This window comes from Zeus faber, assembly GCF_960531495.2.
Source record: "Zeus faber genome assembly, chromosome: 1".
In the NCBI taxonomy this organism is placed as follows: Eukaryota; Metazoa; Chordata; class Actinopteri; order Zeiformes; family Zeidae; genus Zeus; species Zeus faber.
The window spans coordinates 30,268,616-30,293,390 of record NC_137193.1 but is presented as its reverse complement, the minus strand read 5'-3'; the positions used below and the strand labels follow the sequence as shown (position 1 = coordinate 30,293,390).

Sequence of the window (24,775 nt, the reverse complement as noted above, 5' to 3'; positions counted from 1 at the left end):
AATCCTTCAGAAATCGTATTATGTTTGCGTCTCATGCTTGAAACGTCTTTTTTGTGAGTAATTCATTGCAGATTAGGCCAAATTTCTATTTTATTTGTGTCCCAGATGATTATTAACTCAACTCTGTTACCTGCACACATTCACCCCTATGAGATATTTGGAATATTCCACAAGTCACATTTTCAACAAGTGGCATCATGAATTTCTTATTCGTTCTTCTGTGTTTTATATTGTGATATTGACCAGGGACGGTTGATCTCAAAGTGCTAAACCCTGTTACCAAATTTATAGCTTGAAAGTAATTATCTATTTTGTTAAAATACATTTTAGGTAATTCATTAGAATTTGAGTCCTCATTGTCTTCACACACGTCACAAGTTAGCCACATTCTGTTCATTGCTTATTCTATGCTAAAAACTCAACCCTGTTACTATTTTAAGCCATCTTCAACACAGAAACCTTGTAAAAAAAATAATAATATTATTGCCTGAGATGGGTCAACACATTTCGGAATGGTTAAATGCATGTTTTCATAGATTCAATGTTAAAAAATACAATAAAAATGTACAAATAAAGTTAAAATTTTAAGAGTTACAAGGGCTGGATGGCACCCTAATCGTGGAATTAGTTATATTCCTACTGTGTGCCCAAGAGTGACTGCTGCACTTGCCCCTGGTGCCTCCAATCATCTCCTCCTCCTTTCAAAGTTTTGAGACTGAATAATATTCACCTGGTTCTTTTGGGCATTGGCTGACTCGGATGTTCTCTCTACTTTTCTGGGGACTGTCACATTTTGCCTTGGCTGAACCTGTGGAGGCTGCTGGTCAGGTGGACGCCAGGCTCTTTGTCCAAGTTTTGGTCGGGGCGTCTGGGTTTCGAAGAGCGGGGAGCTGCCCCAGTCCTCTCCCTTTAACAGGTCGCCTGGTGTGCATGTACAGTGAAAAATAATCAATTACTTAATTACTATGTTATTATATAGTCTCTTATGTGTAATAATCCAACTTAACAAGCAAACACAAACTTAATGAGAAGTTCAAGTTCAAGTTCAAGAGATTATTTGTCACATACATATACATACGGTCATACATATATGCAGTGAAATGTCATGACACCTGGTGAAGTTATCCTTTTTACATTTATTCTTAAAATGCAATAATACACATCTTGGAATGACTTCTAACATAAAAAACACTAAAGAATGAGACATCCATTGTTTCATTGTTGGAAAAAGTAACATCAAAATTTAAAAGATAAATTGTGCATCATTTTTACTTGTCTGTTAAGCGGGTAAATGAAACACAAGTGAATAGGAAAGAAACGTGAGAGTGTATTTCCTCTTTGATGGATTGTGATTTCAGATGTTTCTGCTAAAGATTAAGGTGAGGACAATTATTAGATGCTCTTTAAAGCTGAAGCTTTCACTAATTTCTTCGAGTATCAGACATTGTTTGGCCTAATTGAAACAATTCTTATCGATTTCTCAAGCTATTTATTTTCTATTTGATAATTATTCCGTTGGAAATAGAAATACTCAAGAAATACTTCAATCCTGACCTTTTATGCGGAAGTGTTCCATTTCAGCTGTCCAAAATCATGCAAACAAGATGGTAAGGTTTTAATCCTTTCGCCCGCTGCTGCTTCTGGCTGCACTGTACTGTACTGTGTGTGTGTGTGTGTGTTTGTGTGTGTGTGTGTGTGTGTGTGTGTGTGTGCCTGTGTGTGTGTGTGTGCCTGTGTGTGTGTGTCTACCAGCAATGCACTGAGCAAGCAGGAAGCGGATGCAGTAACAAAAACAAGAAAAAGAAAAAAAAAAAAAGAAAAAGTAAGCAAAACAACAGTCAAAATCAACACAAATCAAAAATCAATTATGGGCCAACACCTGAATCTTTCTCGCTGTCACTAGTCAGGTAATCCTTAGGTTAGAACGGTAGCAACTTATGACTTCTATACACAGTTGACAATGGGGACTTAATATTATGTACTTCCACTTATAATGTTCATAGAATATCTCATTTCATGCATGCATGTCCTTGCTTTGTGGGGTGTGGACATGGGCCGCTAGCTTGTGAGTGTGATGTGCATCGATGTGCATACAATACAATAAATATAAATTCATTTATTTTCAATCAGGGAGTTGAATCTACCCACATCTACCGACATGCCATAACTCGAGGCAAACTCCCTCTTCGCATTAACAGCAATAGGTTATTTATTATAATATTGCAGGAGGTATAGCAGATGTTTAGTAATGAGATGATTCCTGGTTCCACCCCTCCCTCCTCCTGGTGACATTGACCAAAGAGCGTCTACTTTTAGATCTATGTTTACATGGAACTAAACAGTATTTACATCTCCCCAGTAAAGTATATTTTACTTGACTTAAACAGCACCAGACCTGCCAACCTTGGGAAAATATCTTGAGTACCACAGCAGTGGGACAGGGAGTCGCCATGGTGTTTGAGTTACTGCAGCTAAATGACTCCATCAGTAATTCACACCGTCGCCATCTCATAACAAGGATAATCATATCATATACGAGATACTACGGCTAACTATATACAGTATACAAATTCATACCATTAAGATATAACCCTTGAAATGCATCATCTTGTAAAGTTACGTACATGTTCATCAACTAGAGATGCACCGACTGTAATTTTCTTGGCTGATTCCTATTTCTGTTTCTTTTTCAAGGCTGACCTGCAGATTCTGATTTCCCATCTGCTGTGGGTCGATGACAAATACATCATGTGATCTGATCACAATCATGTGATTGGACAGCTGCACATATGGACTACACTGCAATTAATTAAGGTTACCACAATAGTGAGTTTTCTGATTTTGACACTTTTTATTATTATTCATAATTCACTAGGGAACAATAATAGAACATGAAACTGTCACTGAGTTTCAATAAAATAGAATATGGGACTGTCACCAAGTTTCAGCATAATTCAACCTCTAACTCTCACTGAGTTTTAGTCGAACACAACATATAACAAAATTGGAAGTTTAAATTGGAAATGTCCAATTCAAACTTCAAATCAAAGTCCCTTTCACTTTAAGTGCAAATATACATTTATATTATATGTATATGGTACATTGTAAATAAATTGCAATCATAATAAAAAAGTAAATATAATAAATGGCCGACTCTTCTCGCTCTCGTTCACTGGAAGTCCTCCTTCCTTTTGTGCGTTAAACCAAGTGAGTCAAGCTTTTCATCATGATCGGAGGAGCTCTGCTGTGACAACGATATAAACACAGTCTGCACACTCTTAGAATATTGTCAGTCGATAAATAAATAATTTATCTAATCTTCTTTGTTTCCTTTGAAGTACCTCCAAACAGCTGACATTTTCTTTCTTTCGCTCTCCTTTTTGAGTGTCAACTACGCAACTAAGTTACATTACGTGGGATCAGGTTTGAGCATCTGAGCATCTTTACGAGTACGGTACATGAGCACAGTATTGTGCTGTAACTTTGACCGACACAGAATCTGAAAATATATCTGACACTGATCGGCCGGTGAAAACCGACCAACTCTGGTCACTGGTTGATCCATCTGTGCATCTCACGTTTTATATGTTAGCATTACGATCTCATTTTTGTGCTTCATTATAACTTTATATCTCCCACTTCCCATTTTACCTCACAATACAGCGTTAGACTGCGCTCAGTGCTGCGGAGGGGTCACAGAACCACAGGTCGTAACAGCTGGTCCAGTATTTAAACTACAACCATCTGGATGTAGTTTAAATACCCAATAAATGTACGCTATCGTTTTGTATTGGTTGATTGATTTCCGTCAATAAATTACTATACTATATACTATTATATTATATTATATATACTACTATATATATATATATATTTGAGTAGTTTTAGCTGGCATTTCATGCCTACGTATTTTGATTAACAATTGTGTAGTTGGTACACAAAATGCATGCAGGTTGGCAGGTCTGCAGCACTGTGCTACTTTTGGTATTTGGGATTTGGCGCAACTACAGTTTCTGCAGGAAATGAAAGAGGTGCCATTCTCCATATTACATGTCAGTGTCCATCAAGTGATTTGGAAGATGTTATTTTGAGGCTAAAAAGTTACACGGTGTTGCTTTTAGTCTTATCTTATCAGCTTATACATATGTGGTAGGAAGGTATTGAATGTTGCAGACTTAAAACAAGATGACAGGGTTGTATCTTTCAACCACACAGGAAAAGGCCATCGACCGAGATCACAAACAGGAAAAGAATGCTTAACCCCACGAGCAGAAGCCCTATTGGCCATATTGACAGAAGGCCCTATTGTATATGCTTCCTTTTTTATTAAAGTCAGAAATTTCCGATACAATATTTTATGGATGCGAAAGGGGGGGACAAAAGATTCAGATTTCCGCAAAGAAATCTGCAAAACATAAATAAAAACAATGCATTAAAAACAATAGGAGTAGTCAAAAAGAAAGAATCAACGTGAAGTCATTTTAATGCAGGAATGTCGTTACAACTATATGATATATTTATTATTTTTATATAATTTGATTTTTATTTCGAGCAAGCACACACACACACACACACACACACACACACACACGCACGCACGCACGCACACACGCACACTCTTGCCCGCGTAGGCGCACGCACACACGCACTGACCACAATTTCTCCTCTACTTTTATGGGGCCGCGCTGTACAGTACGTTTGTGATTGCGTTTCGAAGATTTGCAAATAAATAAATACAATCATAATTTCAAAACAGACCAAACATAGCGATGCGGGCAATTTATTTTGCCTGCGAATAATCTTGAATGGTTGGTCAAGGGAATTGTAAAATCAAGACAATCCTCCCATGTGACCACAGAGTGGAGCAAGACTTCGGCAAAATAAATAGCACCCGCACGACCAGCTCCGTCCAGCCCGCAGCAGGGTACGTGCACGCCTGGCCAGTGGGGATCCCGCGACATACGTATGTGACGCGTGTGTCGGTATTTTAATGAGGGGTTTGTGTGAATCCCACCAGCTTGTTGCCGAGTGGATCTATTCCGCATCGAGACGTGCGCGGGCACCGGTCATGCGATTCACATGGAGGGGATTTCAAGACAGTAATGGTAACCACAAACAAGCAAATGGACATCTCCATCTCTAGAATAGATAATAATCTCACTGTTCAGATGTCAGCTCTGGCCCGGGATGGTGTGGCGTGCGTCGTGACGATCCAGTCCGGACTCTTTCCACTCCAGGTAACACGGCGCGACGTGCGTCTCTTCGGGAATTCAAATTCGATGTACTGTATGTACACTTTATTTTGTGGTGTAAAAAAAAGCGATTGTTCCAGTCACATCCGAGCAGCCGAGGTTAGATGTGTCGAAGAGCTTGGGTGGGAAGGATAATATTCCTTATACATCCATGCATACTGTACTGAGCCGTGAAGTCATTCCACAGACAGATCAAATATCACCATTATACACTGTCTATCTAAATAAAAAATACATAAATACATAGAAATACCGAGGAAATACATAAATACCTAATAACTAGAAATACCTTTAACATGCATAAATGCATAGAAATACACAGACAACACATTAAAATACAGAGAAAATACACAATTAAATATAAACACCTATACAATACACAAATACATATAGATACACAAATACATAGAGATCCATAGGAAATACATAAATACATAGAGATACCTAGAAAACTGTGTAGCCTACTGTAATACTAAAATCGAAACTACAGAAAGCGGGGGGGGGGGGGGGGGGGGGGTGATTATCAAATTCACTCCGGTTAATAAATAACTTTCAAGAAAATGTGCTCACGTTTGACTGCGATCCAGTCCTTCAGACCAAGATAGGAGCATTTATAAGCAATAGCCCTATGATGGTACCAATCCGGCGTTATCGATATTATACCATATGATGTCGGCTGTATTTGAAACAAATTTGTTCTACAATCATTCACTCAACTAAACCAGGGGTTGACAAACTTTTTGTAGTGGGACCCCTTAGTGTAGCCCCCCCCCCCCCCCCCCCCCCCCCCACACACACACACACACACACACACACACACACACACATACTGTAAATCGTCTTTTTCTTTGGGCTGCTCCCGTTAGGGGGCCACCACAGCGGATCACCTGCCTCCAATACCTTCTGTTCTGCGCATCTTCCTCCCCTACATCCACCGCCTGCATGTCCTCCCTCACCACATCCCTAAACCTTCTCTTTGGACGCATACTGTCTATACACATACTTTATTCACCTACAATACAACTCTGCGTCGTGCTTGTGTGTAGCGAAAAAAAAAAAATCGAGGTTGTAAATTTTTTTTTTAAATTTTGAAACGTCAAAACACCCCCCCCCCCCCCAAAAAAAATACGCATAAACATACTGTATAGACGTGTGAATCATTACTAGCTGGGAACCCCTGCAGTTCCGCCACGGGCCTCTAGGGGGCCGAGCAACACCGAGCCACCGAAACGTTTAAGCGGCGCATTTCCGGAGGTCGCGCGCATGAGAATGGTTACGGTGGCGCTCGTCAAACTTGAAGAGGCTCGAAAATGTTCCGGAAAATGTTTTTTTTTGGGGGGGGGGGGGGGGTTTATAACACAATTATATCTTATGAAACACGTTACATGTCATGATATGTTCTATTTTATACGAGGTTATAGTTTATATTTCACGATCCGATCTCTTGAGAGAGGGGGACGCTCTGCCGAAACGGGAGGTTCCGCATTCCGAGTCGCACCAGGTCACACGGCAGTTGCTCACACTGGCCAACAGGTTGATTGATCATTACTACCTATTAATCCGCCATGGACAAAGGGGGTCCCGGCACTAACAAGTGGATACTCGGTAGCGGGGACCTACTCAGAATTATGTTGAAGAGCATCTGTCGGGAGACGGTTTGTTTTCGTCATCATTATTATTATTAGGGCTGCAGCAGCCGACACGCACCTTCGGGACCGCACCTCGGTGAGTCACTTTCTTCCAATTATTTTGAAAACGGGGGCGAAAGCGGAAGTAGCGAAGGCTACTTAATATTCCCCGAATGTTTTTATACGTAATAATGTTTTTTTGTTTGTTGTTGTTGTTGTTGTTGGCATGTCTAGGAATCAGGGGAAGGGTCCACATATTTTCGGTGGATTCCCTATATGGTGGTGGGTTGTAATATCCAAAAGTAATCACGCGTTGTGTCATCATTAAAGTTATACGTGATTACTTTATTTTGTTGGACAATAGCGTATTTGATTGGCTTAAGGAATCCTATGTATGACCATATAGAACACTTTCCATTTGTCTATGATATTTATTTCTGCTGCCTCCGAAATGGCAAATCAGCATACTATGCGTACATTTTCAGAATGTGAGAAACCAAAGCATGCGTCAAATAGCAGGGATGGAAAAGGACCAGGATCACATAGTACATCATGGCTGAATTCCCATCCTCAGGGTCCCTAAATTCCACACACCTTGCCTGGCACAGTGCACCGCCAAGCGTACTGCAGCCCAGCAGCCCCCGTTATTAATGATGGCATCAACTGGGGATGGCCGTGGATTTAACTTGATCAGAAAGAGTTTTGTTTCGCCAGGCACATTTACATACTAGAGGAATTTCTCCTGGTGCGGTTTGGTGCACTCCAGTACAGACCATACGCATTACAAAACAAAAAGCTTATCACTCTGAAAACAAGGAGAGTAAAATAGGATAAACAATAAAAAAGTACAATTAAAATTAAATGTCAGATATATACAAATAGCCAAAGTTTAAAAACAGAAAAGTCAGATATTTAAGAATTACAAATATACAAATGCAATGCAATAATATACTATCCACAGGATAAATTGCTGTTATGTGTATATGAGTATATCAGTAGAAAATTATAAATTATAATATGAATTATAGCTGTGGGCAGCAATACACAGGGTTCGGGTTAGTTGATGTGAAGTGTGTGACAGGGTGACATCTGACGTGATGATGTTCAAGGCCTATTTGCAAGGCTGTAGATTTTATTTAGGTTGACGTTATAACTAACTAAAATTCAAGATGACATAACCAAATAAATTGTCTGTAATGGAATGAAAATGTTTCTCATATGAAATGAGCCTCTTACTTTAACACCCAAATGTGTGGTGTTTCAACAGGTATATTTAAAGGCATTTGGGTGTTTTTCCAGTCGTTATTTCAGATTTTGAAAGAGGCCTTGTTATAGAGTTTTTTCCTGATTTTCCCTGAGTTTTGTTCTGAGGTTTCAGAGAGTAGCCTTAAGCCTTTAGTCTTTTTTTTTTTTTTTTTTTAAAGGAGCTGTAGCTGACCTTTAAAGCAGGAAATTCTGTCCACCCCACCGCTTCTTTTCTGCATTGGAATGTGGGGTTCATGGAGGCATCTGGAACCCCAAAACACAAAAATAATTGAATTACTTCATACACAGACAGAATAAATACATGTTCCTTGCACAGTGTAATTGCTTACTTCTAAATTGGGTTTTTATTTTGTATAACTTACTCTGGTGCGAGCGTATATGTTAATCCAATTGTCTTCTGGTAATACTTTAATGTAATTCTTTTCAAACATACTACAGTTTAATAGTAATAAAGTAATACATATCACTGTGTAATTTCATATGGTTCTTGTTAAAACTAACTACAATTGAGGAAGACTGTTAAAATATAGATCTCTGGAATTAATAAATAAATCAATTCTAAAGGTGATGTTTTTTTGTTTTTCCTAACTCACCCTGGTGTGTGTTGGATAAGTAATAAATTAATAATATAAAAAACGGATACATTATCCGCGTTACAAACGCAAAACCTACCTCATATTTAAATGGCAGTTATCGCTTTGTTTCATCTTATTGTGTTCTGGTAATACTTTAATCAAATTATTTTCAAACATAACAAAGGTTAATAAGTAATAGTAATATCACCTTCTCTTTGAAATGAATGATCTTGTGCAATTTAGGAAAGATCGGTTGGCCTACACAAATAGTACAGTGCGTGTGGCGGTTTGTACCTGAATTTGGTTTATGATGCTCCAATAAACTCATAAAGAACACTACTCATAATGCATAGTGGGTAAAATGGGCTCGGAGGTAACCATCGGATGAACTTGTTCCCTTTGCAGTCCACTTCGAAGTGGACTTTGTTGCCCCCTACGGTTTGAACATGGGGACATCCCCTAATGAGTGCACTTCAAGTTCAAGTTAAAGTTCAAGTTCACATGGTGTGCTCTAGTTTTGGCAATTACTATGTACCCAAAGTATGCAATCAGTGCACACTACACTGGCAAAGATATCCCACAGCACATTGCGCTGGTAATGGTTTCAATGCACTGTCGTCAAACAAAGTGGCGCGGCTGTATAACAATGTAGTATGTCCAAAAATTTGTTGTTTTACTCACATACTAAGTGTGTTTTATGATAGTACTGTATGCATATGTAGTACGTTGTTTGCCATTTTGGACACAGGATTTGTGTACGGGATAGGGAGTCAATGGTTGGTTTATAATCTCTGCAGGAGGTCTGGAGATCTCTTTAAGGAGGAAAAAAGATGGCCACTAAACAGCAGCCTACATAGGCCCTGTTTAGACCTGGCATTATCGTGCGTCTTTGGTGATCTGATCACAAGTGGACAGCTGTAAGTATGTCTGTTCACACCTAGCATTCGAATGTGTCTCCCCATGCGTCTCGAGTAACCACTTGTGATAAGATCTCACGTCCCCGCTCTATATGCTAATAAACTTGTGCATCATTTCCGTTGCAAAGACCAAATTTATTTTATGTTGACATTTTATACGACTTTTTATTTTATATTTGCATTGCGGTCATGATCAACTGTACCTGGTCCCCTCCAGCTTTTTTAAAATCTCCTGATACTGTCAATCGCCCAGTTGCGATATGAATCTTCCAGTTTCCGTTGTACTGACTCTTCAGCCCAAATGGAAATCAGACAGCATGTTTCCTGTGTTCTCCATCCGCAATAATCCATTTTGCCTGTTGTTGCGACTTGTTGTTGTTTCACACTCTAATATGACGCTGTTGGCGTGCAAATGAGTATGTGATTATGCACAGTAGACGTCAGTTGAGAAGGCATTCCTTCAATGTGGCCCAGGACACATTCGTGTACGCACCGCTAAAAGCCACCTAAAATACCACCTCAGAATGTGGTCTGAGTGATCGGATCTTAATCTGTCCTCAATGCATCTTAGGTGTGTTCACAAACTTCTCACCAGTACTTAGAGCTGTCCACTTGTGATCAGATCACCCAAGACACATTTTAATGCAAGGTGTAAACAGGGCCATAGTTTCCAATGAGTTTTTGAGAGTTTCAAAGTTTAGATAGATATTAATTCTATCCAAGGATATTATTAAGCATTTTAAATGTATTAAGTACTTTTGAATTAAGATTTTGAGGACCAGGCACGGTGACTGACAAGGATTGATGATTAAAATTCATAGCCGATGGTAAAGCGGTTAACCATATATAATTAGCCTTATTTGGCTATTTACGCATGGATTATCTGCTACAATAAACCTTTTAATGTACAGATTACATATAGTGGCTCTCTGCAAGGAGTCTTCATAATAAAGTTTTAAGGATATTTAAAGTTTTTCTTTATTGTAGTTTACCAAACACTATTTGTATTATACTGATAAACAGGGCGCATTGTGAAATTTCCGCCTATTGTTTTCCAGTGAAAAACTGGAAACCTCAAAGTCCACACATTGAAGATTATTAGTACTTTACTAAAAATATAAAATGGAAATCAAAATGAACATCACCAAAGAGAAAGCAAACATTGAGTTTCAATAAAATGTGAGGAGTCATTATATGACACAATTTTTATCACACTATATTGTTCTTTGAATGAACTCTTCAGTAAGAATTAAGGAAGAAAAAATGTGGTAATCTCAGTTTGAGTTTTGCTGTTTCGCCACAAGTGACCAGCGAAAAAGAACGAACAAGTCATTTTGAACAAATCATTCTCGATCTTCGAACATACAATATAGTCTGCAATGATACAAACCTCCCAGTCTGAAAAGCTCTTCCCAGCTAGTTGCCGCCCCCCCGGCCAGGCACGTGCCAAGCACAAACAGAACAAACTGCTGTAGATGGTGATGTAAGCATTGCAAACTTAATTCATCCAAGTTTGCAAACAACAGTGTGACAAACCGCTTCAGAGACTTCCCTCTGGCGACATGTGGTTTTGTCCTGTGGTACTAACTCAAAATGGACATATAATCAAAATGTTTATTTGGGGGTCGACAGTGTATTTTTCGTTAAATCAATCAGAATGAATGTAAGGGGAAATTAGAGGAGCTCAGGCATTTTTGATGTAAGTACAATATCTGCAAAAATCCTTGTTTTTGGTCTTTGTACGAGTTTTAATGCCTTTTGACTTTTATGACTATATTATGACTAGTATATTTCTGAACACCCCAACTAGCTTATTTAATTGAGAAATAGCTGAATGCTGACAGAATTAGTTCCTCAAAATCAATAATGTTCTTTAAAATTACTAACCAAATTATTTCAAACCAACTCGCATCGTCAAACTGATCAGAGAAAGAGAGTGAGTCAATCATAAATTCTGTTATTGTTATAATATTAAAAAAAGAAGATAAAGATAATTTCACCCTGACAAGAATAGGCAAGCTTGGTCTTCAAACCCAAACACTTTCTGTGGTCTCAAACTGTTTGACACTGCTGTCAATACTATTAATACATTTGTTTAAAGATGTGCTGGTCACATTATTCCACAATTTAGAGAGTGTATACATATAGACAAAAGATGATAGTGGTGAACTTTAATTTTGCCATCTGTGTTTTATATACATCAGGCCCAAGGTTGGTGAGTGCTTTATTTGCTGTTCTGTAAACATCTGGGACTAAATAACACAGCAGCGGAGAGACCATTGAAGACCAGATCAAGGAGTCAGCATGGACTTTAAGAATGAAAATGTCGAGGACCTCTACGTGATTGGGGGCATTATTGGAAGGTAACTGTAGTATGTGGAGATGGAAAACGCGTGATGAGGAATTCCTTTACAATATGCCTGGGTTTCAAAAAATAGCTCATGTATCACCTCTACATAGCGGGCACTTTGGGCAGGTGCGTGAAGTCACGGAGCGGTCCACGGGGACTCACTGGGCCGGCAAGTTCCTGAAGATCCGCAAGACGTCCTGCAGCCGCCTGGGCCTGGAGAGGAAGGCCGTGGAGAGGGAGGTGGGGGTCCTGCAGTCCCTGCAGCACCCCAACATCATAAGCCTCAAGGATGTGTTTGAGAGCCGAGCTGAGGTGGTCCTCATTGTGGAGCTGTGAGTTGACAAGGAACTCTGTGTGTGTGTGTGTGTGTGTGTGTGTGTGTGTGTGTGTATTTGAGGCCTAGACAGACGGGAGCAGGTGAGACACGCCTCACACCTCTTTCATTCCTATTTATTTGGTATGGGAAGTTTTAAACTGTAGATTCAGCGTATTTTATTTCAGCTACTCTCCTTGTTTGTTTCCATTTCCAGAATCGGTGGCGGAGAACTTTTTGACTTCATCGCAGAAAAAGAGAATCTGACGGAGAGCGAGGCCATCGAGTTCCTGAAGCAGATCCTGGAAGCAGTGGGCTTCATGCACAGCAAGCAGATAGGCCACTTTGACCTGAAGGTGGGAATTTAATTTCAATTCTTCAGGGTTCAGGCCAACAAATAGTCGTGTATCTTGACAAGTCCCCCTTTTCATTGTTGGAAAATTCAAGAGAAATGCAAAAGCAATCTTTGGGTGGAAAGAATACTGGATTTGAAACATTTCTTGTTGTAGTCACTCTGTTATAAGCCGACCGCTCCAGTCCGCTGAACACCAAAACACCAGTGTGTGATATTTGGGATGCAACTCTTTGGATGGATTTAAAAGGTCACATTTTGTGGGCAAAACACAGGAGCTGCAGAATATTTTGTTGAAATCTGAAATGCCATGTATTGTTGATTTTTTTTAAATTAATTGTTGAAGGTAAAAGGTACTCCTCACTTAACAACAGATGGCGAACACTAGTGTAGTGAATACTGAGACTGAGAACGGTGATGCGTGATGAGATGCTTGACGCTGAGACGCTGCGGTATTGCACGCAGCGTACAACACAGACTGGTCGGAGAGCTGGTCGTAAGTCGAAACAGTCGTTAAACAGGTAGGTGGTTAAGTGAGGAGTACCTGTATTTCATTGTTGACAGGGGGTTGAGTGGGAGAGTGTGTGAAATCGGTGAGCAGGGCATCCCTTAATGGCCATCGTGGGGAAACACTGTCTTTACTCCCAAATAAGGTTGATTGAAATGATTGTTTGAAATGTTAAAAAACAGCAATTCCTTGCTCAGGGGTATGAAAGACATCTTAAGTTACTTTTGTATCTGAGCAAATTACCTGGAATTGCCGAAACAGTCTATATTACACAGTATTGTGCGGTGAAGCGGGGCTTACTTATGTTTATATTTATATTGGGTTCGTCTCATTGGTTCCTTGTTCTCTCCGTTAAGCCGGAAAACATCATGCTGTCGGACAAAGCAGCCCAGCGCCCCAACATCAAGCTGATTGACTTCGGATTGGCCCACCACTTCAAGCCGGGGGAGGAATATAGGAGTATGAGTGGAACCCCCCAATACATCCGTACGTACTGTATCAGGGAGAACTATTTAGACATAGATATATTTATACAGAAATAAATCCACAAAGTCAAAGGGGTGAATAGGGCCATATTAGACTCTAACGTGCCATTTATAATAGGTTAGAACAACTGAGTGATGGAGCCTGTTGGTGACTATAACCTAATTTGATTGTATATGATTCTTAATTCTATTCTTTAATGTGGTTGACTTTTGCTCTACCACCCAATGAGTAAAGCAGCACATGGATGGTTTCATGAGTGCACATGTCCGTAACATACAGCTGTACGTGCACAGACACACAGGAGTGGAAAGTGGTTAGAACCTTGCCGATGAGGCAACAATGGTCCCTGCTGGAAACCAACTTCCCTATCTGTCAAGCGTATTGTGAGGTTGCGAGGCTAGCTTGGGGACACTTCCTCCTTTAAGACATCGGCACTTAACACTTTCCATTACATTACATTACATTTTTGTCATGGAACAGCTGTCCAAAAGCAGATTTTGGTCGTAAATAGATGTTGCAATATTTGCAGCCTTTTGCTTTGCTACTCTTGTAAACTCTACATACATTCACTGGGCCTACAGAGAGCTTGGGGAGGTGCATTAAAGCATTTATTTATTAATTCTACACAGTTATAAGAAAATTATGTTAATTGTTAGACTAAGTTATGGTCATTTTTTAATTTGTGTTGATTTTCTATGGGGGAAAAGGGCCACTGGGACATATCTAGTGGATGCGTGAAGTATTGCAAATGTCAGGTCACATGACTCATTTTAAAAAACAAGCACTTGATGCAGCTCTGTGAGCAAACTGCAAACTGATAAACACAGCCCGCTGCAGCTGATCAGTGACCATGACCAGTAGTTACCATGGCCAATTCAGCATCTCTGAATTCTCTTACATATTTACAAGGTTTCAGACTTGAATTGTCTGTTTTAGGACTTGTCAGTGCAAGTCGTTTCACGATGCATCCAGTGTCCATTCAACTAACTGGTTTGACTGGTTTCAGTGTCGTATCTGAAGTTGTAGTTGTATCTGAAGGTTTCTATCTTGATCCCGTTCATAATAACAGCAAAAATAATGATAACATTGTCAAAGAAAATAGTTTGGCCTAGTGAAGATATTGGCATAATATGTTATTCGCAGATATTTATGATACATTAGGCTATTTTCACTATTCCCCTACTTTTCCTCCATAACACATGCTGTTTTTGTATTCACTCACATTTGTTAGCATGTTTTCCCAAATATTTCAAGATGGATCAAAGTGTTGAAAAGTAATTATACTGTTTAAACCTACTGTAACTTTGCATGGTATTTACTCTGTTGGGCGGAGGCATACAGCAGTAAGCTATATGCATGCATTAATTCCTTGATGATTATCACTACAAGCACCTTTACAATATCCACTGATAAGTTAACTCATATGGAAAACATAAAGAAAAACAGTGTGTATGTATGTGTAGATATAACTGTGCATATTTGTTATCAAAAAGGTTACATTTGTGCGCAAGGGAAAAAGAGGCATCAGGTGTTTCCAAAAGTGCAGGATATTTGTTGGAACAAATTCGTTTTTGATAAAAGAAAATGAATAATTTTTTTGTGTGCCTTTTTAGGTGTGGCTTTAAATATTCCCCAGGGAAAATGTTTATTATTTTAGGCAGATTGAATAATATGAATAATAATATGAGAATTCCAAAAATTAAAGCTGTTATCAACACACCATTATCAAGTTGGTTAAATAGCGTTGAAGCTCAATGCCAAACTGTCCTTGAAATAAAGCAGCTGACTTTATCAGCCTGATAAAGATGCTTGGCTGCTTTCCAAACGATCCCTCTGTTTGAATCTAAATGTGTTGACAGCGTTTGTGAAGCAGAGATTATGGGGTTGTTGAATGGTGGGGTTGCAGCAATACACTGCAATATCCTATAGTAACCACTATTCTTTTTTTTCGTTCTCTCTTTTCCCCATTCCGCCATCCTGTTCTGCTCTTCTGTAGCCCCCGAGGTGATAAACTATGACCCTCTGAGCACCGCTGTGGACATGTGGTAAGACTCTGTCCTAACAAGGCTGTAATAAGTATTTACTGTTTCTGTGTGCCTCTATGTACAAATACATTACAGGCATTGTATTTTCACTAGTTCTTCTGTCTCGGTCTCTATGCAAATGTTTATCACATCAGGAAAGAATTTACACTATTTTCTGACACAAGTTGAGGCCTGTCCTATCTCACTCCACAAAGAATGTCTGCAGAGGATTTTGTGTGTAGGTGTCTAGTGAAACGTTGCACCGATGTCAGCTGCTCTGTTTGTAGTTATCAACAGACTGTTGCACTGGTGTAACCAAAACATCGGATAATCCTCACATAAATTTATAGTAACGCAGTTTATCCAAACTGGTTGCTCCGGTCGGGATAGAAATGAAAACGCTTAAAAGAAAACTTGACAACTGTGAGATTTAACCGTCATCCTGAACTCCTTCAGCATGTTATGTGCGGTGTCTCCACTGCCTGAAACCTCTGGTACAGCGAGCTAATGAGCCGCTGAACCCGCAGCTGGATATTTTCTGAAAGAAGAGCCTATTGATGTTTCTGGCCATCGCTAGCCAGAGGGTCAAGAGGATCCAGATGTTGCAATCCAGGTCATGCTTATCTGCAGCTCACCAGGTCCTCTCCCTCTCCCTTTGCTTCTAGTGACATTTGAAGCGTTACAGAACACACAGGAAACTGACCGAAGCATGGATTTTCTCGCAGTTGCAACTAAAAAAGAGCACTGTGCCACTGTGACTGTGAATTGCAAGTTATAGTGTGCTACTGCACAAGCTGTGTGGCTCATCACAGGGCTGAAGAGAAGAGGAAAACTTAATGTAAAAGTACTTTATTGATCCTGTGGGGAAATTTTTCCTCTGCATTTAACCAAAACCCAGCTCTTTAGAAGCAGTGGGCAACTGCAGCATGACACCCAGGGAGCAACTCCAGATGTCGAGACACCGATGTAGTCGATGGCATCGGACAAGCGTGTTTTTTAGGGTGGAGGCAAACCGGAGCACTTGGAGGAAAGTCACTTGAACATGGGGAGACGTGCAAACGGCACATAGAAACGCTCGTAACACTGACCCAGAACCTTCTTGCTGTGAGGCAAAAATACTAATCACTGAGCCACCATGCCACCAGATACTGTATGTCATGAGGAATGACTGAGACAGGACGCAGTGCCAAGTACGCTCCAAACGAGGAAAGAACTTTACGAAAACGAGTGTATTCTTGATGAGAATGTATTCTTGGCTAATTAAGCATCACACAGCCAAGCATGTGATGGTTCCAATCGCAAAGGAGGTCTATGAACTGTTTGCACATACTCCCACATACAAACTCACAATCCTCCTTTGTCCATTTCTTGTTCCAATTTGTTTTTTAGTTAACTGTGATTATACTGGCATCTTTAGTGTCTACCGTGCAACCGTGCAAAGTTTTAATCTAACTACCGGTAGTTACAATTACAATATAGCATTCAGTGTTGATTTGAGACCTGAGCTTGTGATCCAGCTCATGTCATAGTGGTGCAACAAGCTGCAGGACTTTTTCAGTTTCAGTTTTCAGTTTTTATGAACCCAAAGGAACATAAATTCAAACATATGTACATGGTGCTGATCTGCTTGTACTCTGATGTCGTGTCATGAAGCTGTTCTGAAGGCATGTTTGTGTTTCTCTCAAAGTGCAGGAGTTAACCACTTTGCCTGTGATTTGATTTGTTCCTCCAGGAGCATTGGAGTGATCACCTACATACTGTAAGTGTGTGTGTGTGCATGTGTGTGTGTGTGTGTATTAGTGTATAGACAGTCAGAAATCAGCAAGTGTAGACGAGTCATAAGCCATGTTTTGAAATGGATTCACATCCTCATTCATACGGATGCCAGTGGTTCTACAGACCAAATTCCAAACCTTCAGTAGTCATACCAAAATGTAAAAATTAACTATACAATTCTAACAATCAAAATGCCAAGAATGAGATAATTTGGTGCACAGCAACGCTTTTCCATCTCCTCGGAGCACTTGAAATGATTCCTTGTCGCACTTAATAATTAATGTATACTATTATATTATTATAGTTTATTAATCCCCATGGGGATATTAGTTCTCTGCATTTACCCATCCTAGTATCTGACGCATCTTAGGAGCAGTGGGCTGCCACCCTCGTAGCGGTGCCTGGGGAGCAGTTTGCGGGGTTAAATGTCTTGCTCAGGGACACTTCAGCACACTACCAGCTGGGGATCAAACTGGCACTCTTCCACTAGACAACCTGCACAACCGCCTGAGCTACTTGCCCCCCTACCTGCAGGGGTAAAGCAGTTTAATTTCATGATGGGAAAAATACTGAGTGGCTGAGATTCACTCGGCAGCCCAGACACGTTACACCAAATATGTGACTCATATAGTTTACATTTGCAGCATCCAGTGTTTCAGGATTGGGTTTGGATCTAACTCTCTGCCGTGTCCACGTTCCTCAGATTGAGTGGGACGTCACCGTTTCAAGACGAGACTGACGAAGGAACCCTGAAGAACATCCTCGACATGAATTACAAGTTTGACGAGCATCACTTTAGCATGACCAGCGACATGGCCAAAGATTTCATCCAGAAGCTCTTGGTGAAAGATGCAAAGTAACTGGCCACATGCTGTATCTGCTTAATACGATGCTTGAGTATTGTTCTTGCTTTTAGAGACCAGGTTAGACTGCTTGGATAAAAGCAACTTTATTTTGCAGTTAAATAACAACAAATGGTTTATTCTATAGACATTAGAGTTAAGTATGGCAGATGGTTCACTAGTTTATCTAACCTATATAGTTTGAAGAAAATGTTTTGACATAACAGAGCTAATGACATTTATTTGACCATATATATGGTTTATTTGAATGTATTATATTGCCCAAATTAACCTTGGCGTCCAAATGAAATCATTTTCAAAGATCAGTTCTGCTCTGCAAAATATTTTAATTTTAACCAAGGAGATCTTGTTTGTATAAAATTATATGGCAAGTTTTGAGGAGAATTTCTTCAACTGTCTTCTTTCGAAAACATAAATCTCCTGATATATATATATACTGTATACAATTGAGAACAGTGATACCTGCTTTTAAGAATAAAATGTTTTGTGGAAAGTTTTTACAACTATAACATCATTTCTAGCCCAAGATAATTCTTTTTAATTAAAAAAAAAGTATTAAGTTAAAATGTTGTCACCCTTTTTCAATTTTTTACATTGATTTTGTTATTTGTTCTTATTTGTAGTGAAAGAATGACAGCAGAAGACTGTCTACTTCATCCTTGGATCAAGGTAACGTAAAACAAACCTGTAATATTGGTTGCATCCTGCCTTGTAGGGTTATTTCCCACTTTCTTCAGGCTTGATCAACTGAAATGTTGTCATCTCTCCTCCAGCCTATCACACGGAAACAGACTGCGAATAGGAACCGCTCCTCGATAAACATGAAGAATTTCAAGAAGTTCAATGCCAAGAGGAAATGGAAAGTGAGTGTTAAAAGCAAACGCTGGTCTCTAGTGTAAGCCAAGGCAACAGCATGAGATTGAAAGGCAAGTATTATTTTTTTTAATTTAGTCAGACAAATAGTACCGTCCCAACCTTGATTTTGCAGAGATGTGTTATATGTGCTATGTGATGTGTGAAAAATAAGTTTCCACCCCACTCAAAAATAAGCCGAACGATAAGACGTTCTGATGCAAGCCATGACTTGATGTATGTATAAAATAGTAATACTTTACTTTACCATCCCACCATTTCGGGCTAAGTATCAACATTTTAGCTTTGAAACTAAATTAAAAACTGAAACAACTGACAATCATTGTTATTGGAACAAATCACTGAAATCGAAATCTCTGACATGACAAGGGAGGGAGAGATGGAAGTACAGCTGCCCCAGTGCCCTTGTAGAATCTGCTGCTCTGTAAAAAGTACAACTTCTGAGTTTCAGGAAATGCCGGGAAGGCACATTTCTTTGGGAGCAGCATCACCAGCTGGTTACATGTGCCGTAATATTGCACTTGTAAAAAGTCTATTCACTCTTCTCTTATATCCCTTAATGTGTCTCTAGATGTCCTATAACATGGTTTGGATGTGCAATCGGTTTTGGCGGATGAAGCTTCTTTGCAAAACCAGTGATGCTGCAGATGAAGAGCTGGTGAGACGTTGTTCCATCTGTACATGAATGTTCTTGAAGTCTTTTGAACGTACTTGTTTATGAGAAAAGCTCATATGAAAAACCAACATGGGATTCATAAAACACACAAAGTTCTTCGGCTCTATGCTTTGGGTGTATCAGACGATTAATGCCAATTTCTCCAAAACAACATCCACATATTTTGTAGTCTAGTGCACACTGCACAGTCAACATAATTTATTGATGCAAACTACAGTTCATTTCCCTGCCTTTGTGTTATGTCGTTGTGACAGTTTTTCTCAACAGCTAAAGCACATTTCCTGAAACAATTCACAATTTTCCCAAAACCGCACATGAATCTAGTCAAACCTCGACCTTCAATTAGCAAAGATCAGACCCATCTACTCCAGAACCAGGTCGTCTTCCACATAATCAAATGTTGCCTTCAAGAGCCTCTCAAATGCACAGACACTTCAAAAGTTAGAAGACGGTCAACTGTAGGTATTGTTTTCATCGCACAGAAACAATGAAGCCAATTGTTTCCTTCCTTTCCTTCAGAGGCAATGTGAAAGTGATCTGGAGGACACGGAGACCAAGCCGGCCTCTCTGATTCGTCGAAGGCTCAGCAGCAGTTCATGAGCTGGACTGCACCAGAGGGCAGAGATGTTTCCATGGACATTGATGCTTCTGGTCAGCCAACACCTCCAGCTCTGTAGCCCTCCCCTCGCTCACAAGGCCTTGAAGGGTACGAGGGCCTGTGATGAGAACTTTTCACAAAAGCTTTGGTTGCCTCTGAAGCAAAATGCGTTCCGTGATATTTTTTAAATTAAATAAGATAACCAAAAATTGTCTGGTGTGGTAGCACACCAGACAGAGTGAACATTTTTAGGAGGCGTTTTTTTGTTTATTGTAGAGAGCAGTGGGAGGGACAGGAAATCGGGGGTTGAATGAGGGAAACACACAGCAAATTACAGTAGGTTGGACTTGAACCCAGGTCGCTGGAGGTGTTTTGCCTATATGGTACTGGAGTACCATATAGGCAGAAATGTGGGTGTAATGGAGGTAGTTTAATGGGTTAGAGTTGTGTAGAATATATAGAATGACTGCATTGTCTGACTCTATATGGATATTCGCCTCGGTGTGTCGGTCAGAACACATTTGACCCCAGGTCAAGTTTCCACGCTTTAAAAACAGCAATGCACATGGGATGTCATCGAACCGTTCGGTACGCCCCCTACGGTTCAATACGCACACATGAACCACGGTATTACAGTATCACAGAAGTCACTGGACACGGTTCAGCATACAGGCCCCGCGCACCTCAAGTAGTGCTTCCTATTGAATCCACTGTTGCGGCTCCGCCGGGCATGTTAGCCATGTGGGGTTGTTTTTCAACTGTAAAGAGTGCAATCAATCGAGGTGTTCAATCGGAAAATAACCCCCTGCAATGGCAGTGTCCCTGTTTATTACAGACTTCTCTTCTTCTGTTGGAACGAAGGGAGCCGAGTCTCGCTGGGTGATGAGCCATTCTTTTTTTTGTCAAGTTTTACAGTTTTATGTTGTGTTGTTTAAGTTACTGTCTCCTGTCGCCGGCAAATGTTTCCCCCTCTATGTAAGAGATAGCCTATGCTCCTCCCGCTGAAAAGGAGCGCACCCACTGTCACGCCAGGTTCACAAAGCGAAGGCACACACACACACACACTGGTCTGACTGTGATCTTTTTTTTCATTAAGATATTTTACTATTATGATTAATGTGCGAAAAATACTGTTTATATCTGTTCTACACAAAAATAACAAACTATAGAACTGGTTTTATTCATCTTTTATTGTGAAAGTCTTTTAAGTACAGGTACTCCTCACTTAACGACTGAGTTCTGTTCCTAGGACCAGGTCGTTAAGCTAATTGGTTGCTAAGTGAGGAGCCGTGTTATTGCTCCCCCCACAGTCATACACACAAAGCATTACACTAGTTATTTGTGGCAGACTACTATAAAAACATTTTTTACACCTTTTAACTTCTTAAATTAAAAATAAATATATAAATATACCGGAACTGTACTGTTACCGTGGCCCCAAAACTGAAGAAACAGTCTTTATTTGTCACGCAACACACCACACTACAACACATGCTTGCACACACACACACACACATGCACATGCTTTGATGGTGGCCGGTGAAATGGATCCTCTGCATTTGACCCATCCTGGCTTGTCCTTCCTCCGGGGGCACAGCCAGGAGCAGTGGGCAGCATACGTGGACGCGCCCGGGGACCAGGTGATGAGTGTCCATCGCTGGTCAACTGTGATAGATACCGAACAGTGAGCCCACTGCACCATTGCATCCCTTCTGTGAACAGAGTGATTTGAGTGAACGGAGTGGTTCTGTAAACAGATGAATAATGGTACAGTTTAGTGCAACTGAGGTAAATACTAGACACTGTTGGTCAGCATATGAGGTTAAATATAAACATACACACACATACATACAATTGACAATGGAAATAATGATTTGCTTGTAAGTCAGTCAACTAAACCCATGGTAACAGGATGATATACCTCTTCAAACAGAAATGCCGTTGTATCTAGTAAACAGCCCAAGTCCCTGACAGCAGGCGCTCTACGCTCATAAATTAGTAATGGGGGACATCTAGTGGCGGAGTTCGAACATTGTTCTAAGTTTCCAGACGCGAAGGAAAATACCTCCCACGTTATCACATGGAACCGAAACTTCACTAACCAGGCACTGTTGAAAGTCATTTTGTATATAATGGTAATAACAACAATCAGGTAATAAATGTAATGCTACACTCACGCAAAGGGCCAAACAACGTTAACTACTGGAAGTTCAGCACGGAATAAACCGCAGAACCATGCCTTTTTAATAGCTGGATTTCCAAACATTTTGGTTCTCATCCCGGAGTTCGTTTATGAAACGTGGCCAGGACACATTTGCATCCAAAATGTGAGTCAATTTTGCACGTTTCAGTATTCAGAAAAGTTTAAAGAGGACCTATTATGCTCTTTTTTTTTTACACAAGTTAATAAAGGTCAATGAGGTCCCCAAAACATGTTTGGGTTTTTTTAAAATCTGAAAATACCACTCAGATTATGCATTCTAGCCATTCTAACGTACCTCTAAACCGCCATACATCCTGTTCCAGGACGGGCTGCTCCAGTGGGAGGAGCCACCGTTCCGTCGCCCTGAGTTCTTTGAGCCAATGGGGTTTGAGCTTCACTTCCGGGTTCCGTTGAATTTATTCCGTAAACTTTCACTGGTTTCACCCAATGAGTCCACCAAAATGTGCTTCTGGACTAATTTAAGGCGGAAAATAGCAGTTGAGGCGCTGGATCTGGATCTCATAATAGATCTACAAGGCCTCGTTTAAAAGTTTGTTCCACCTTTGCTGCCATTCTGCAAGCCCGGGGGGGGCACCACATCAGGACACCTCGCATGTTTTGTTTTTTTCCTGTTTCATGTAAATGTTGGAAAATAAAATAAAATAAATACACGGACCATTAAAACAACCTACTTTTATTGGATTTGTTTGGAGAAACGAGTGCCACGCCCTACAGTCCGTCTACAGCACACACAGCAGAATTATGTTTTTTTAAATACTTACATTTCCCTCGTCTGTGGTTCCTTCGCGGACAGTTAGTATAACTTCCTCTTTCTTTGGAAAGATTAGTGCTGGTCTTCCCGGTGGGGCCTGTTATTCTCTGTTATTTCTCCAGCCGTGGGTGGAGTTACTCTCAGACGGAGGGCGCCTCTAATTCTATTGTCGCTCCTGTGACGTACGAAGGGATCAAACATGTCAATGAGCTGTTTCGGGACAGTTTGTGTGTGGGTAGACGCATCGGAGACCCAAATGTTAGCACTGAAAAAGTGAGTTTTGCATAACAGGTCCCCTTTAAGTTGCTGCAGGTCTTTTTTTCCCCCAATGTGCCAATACTGAATGTCTGAACACCTGCTTAAGAGCATGTTTTATAGTGAATTTCACATGTCTATTGTATCTCCTGTAATGTTTGGTTTTTGCTGTCTCCATTACGTCACTGCTTATACTGTCAAGTATGAGGTTAAATATCGTCTTTTTGTCCGCCCAAGTTCCGGTTCATTTAGTGAGAGAATGCATACTCAGTTCTTTCGTAAATGTTATTTACCGCTTGATGGGAGTTGGGGGGAGTTGCTAGGTACGAAGTGCCTTGCACCAGAACATTATTGTCAACAGAACTCAGCTGAATAAATTGGCGGCATGCTTTTCTTGTGAATTTTGCTTTATTAATATAAATCTCATGCCACTTTCCCCAAAACCAGTGAGGCAGTGAATTGCCATTTTTAACAGTAGTGTGGGAGGAATTAAACTCTGTCCTCAGTTTCTTGAACAACCCACTGGCTCTTCCTCGTCATTCCTGGTGTGCAGGATCCTGATGACAACCAAGACCATCAACACAGACCACAACAACTTCAGGTTGACCAGCCATCTGCAGACTTTCTCTCCGTGACCTCCCAGGCATCCATTTGTAGTTACACATTAGTATACAGTATGTTGTAGTTCATTTCAACGTCCTACGTGATGTTTTGCAGGAGCCTATATCGTCCCTGAAAATGTGCCTTCCACCCAAGTGTAGGAACAGATTCCCAGTGCAAAATTCCCATTCAGGTGTACCATGGATTGTTGTTGAAAAGCTTTTGGGACCGAAAAAACAAAAATTCTCACATCTGTGATAATAAAAGGGGATACCAATCAATATCTGGTGTAATTAGAAAATAAGGATTAATATCCAAACGAATCCTTAACTTTGCACTGAGACAGTAACCTGCAGGTCAAGAGATGCAACTGTTCTATAGACGTGCATCTAACAAAGAAAGTCCATTTGTCAGACAGGTCATACAAATCTGTATTTTTGAAAGCGTGTCATGAAATGCCTTCCTGATCATGTGCAGAAGAATTGTAG

At 40.3% G+C, this 24,775-nt stretch overlaps 1 protein-coding gene across 1 annotated transcript; it reads left to right on the top strand.

The window, feature by feature from the left end:
* Nucleotides 1-6,897: 6,897 nt before the first annotated feature.
* On the top strand, nt 6,898-23,264 carry LOC307239571 (death-associated protein kinase 2). Its single transcript, XM_080013010.1, has 12 exons — nt 6,898-6,977; nt 11,843-12,001; nt 12,099-12,320; nt 12,519-12,657; nt 13,518-13,647; nt 15,644-15,692; nt 17,404-17,430; nt 18,151-18,303; nt 18,934-18,979; nt 19,084-19,173; nt 19,755-19,841; nt 20,379-23,264. Exons 2-12 carry the CDS (start codon nt 11,943-11,945, stop codon nt 20,457-20,459), a joined length of 1,083 nt encoding a protein of 360 aa, XP_079869136.1. The 5' UTR covers nt 6,898-6,977; nt 11,843-11,942; the 3' UTR covers nt 20,460-23,264.
* Nucleotides 23,265-24,775: the final 1,511 nt, after the last annotated feature.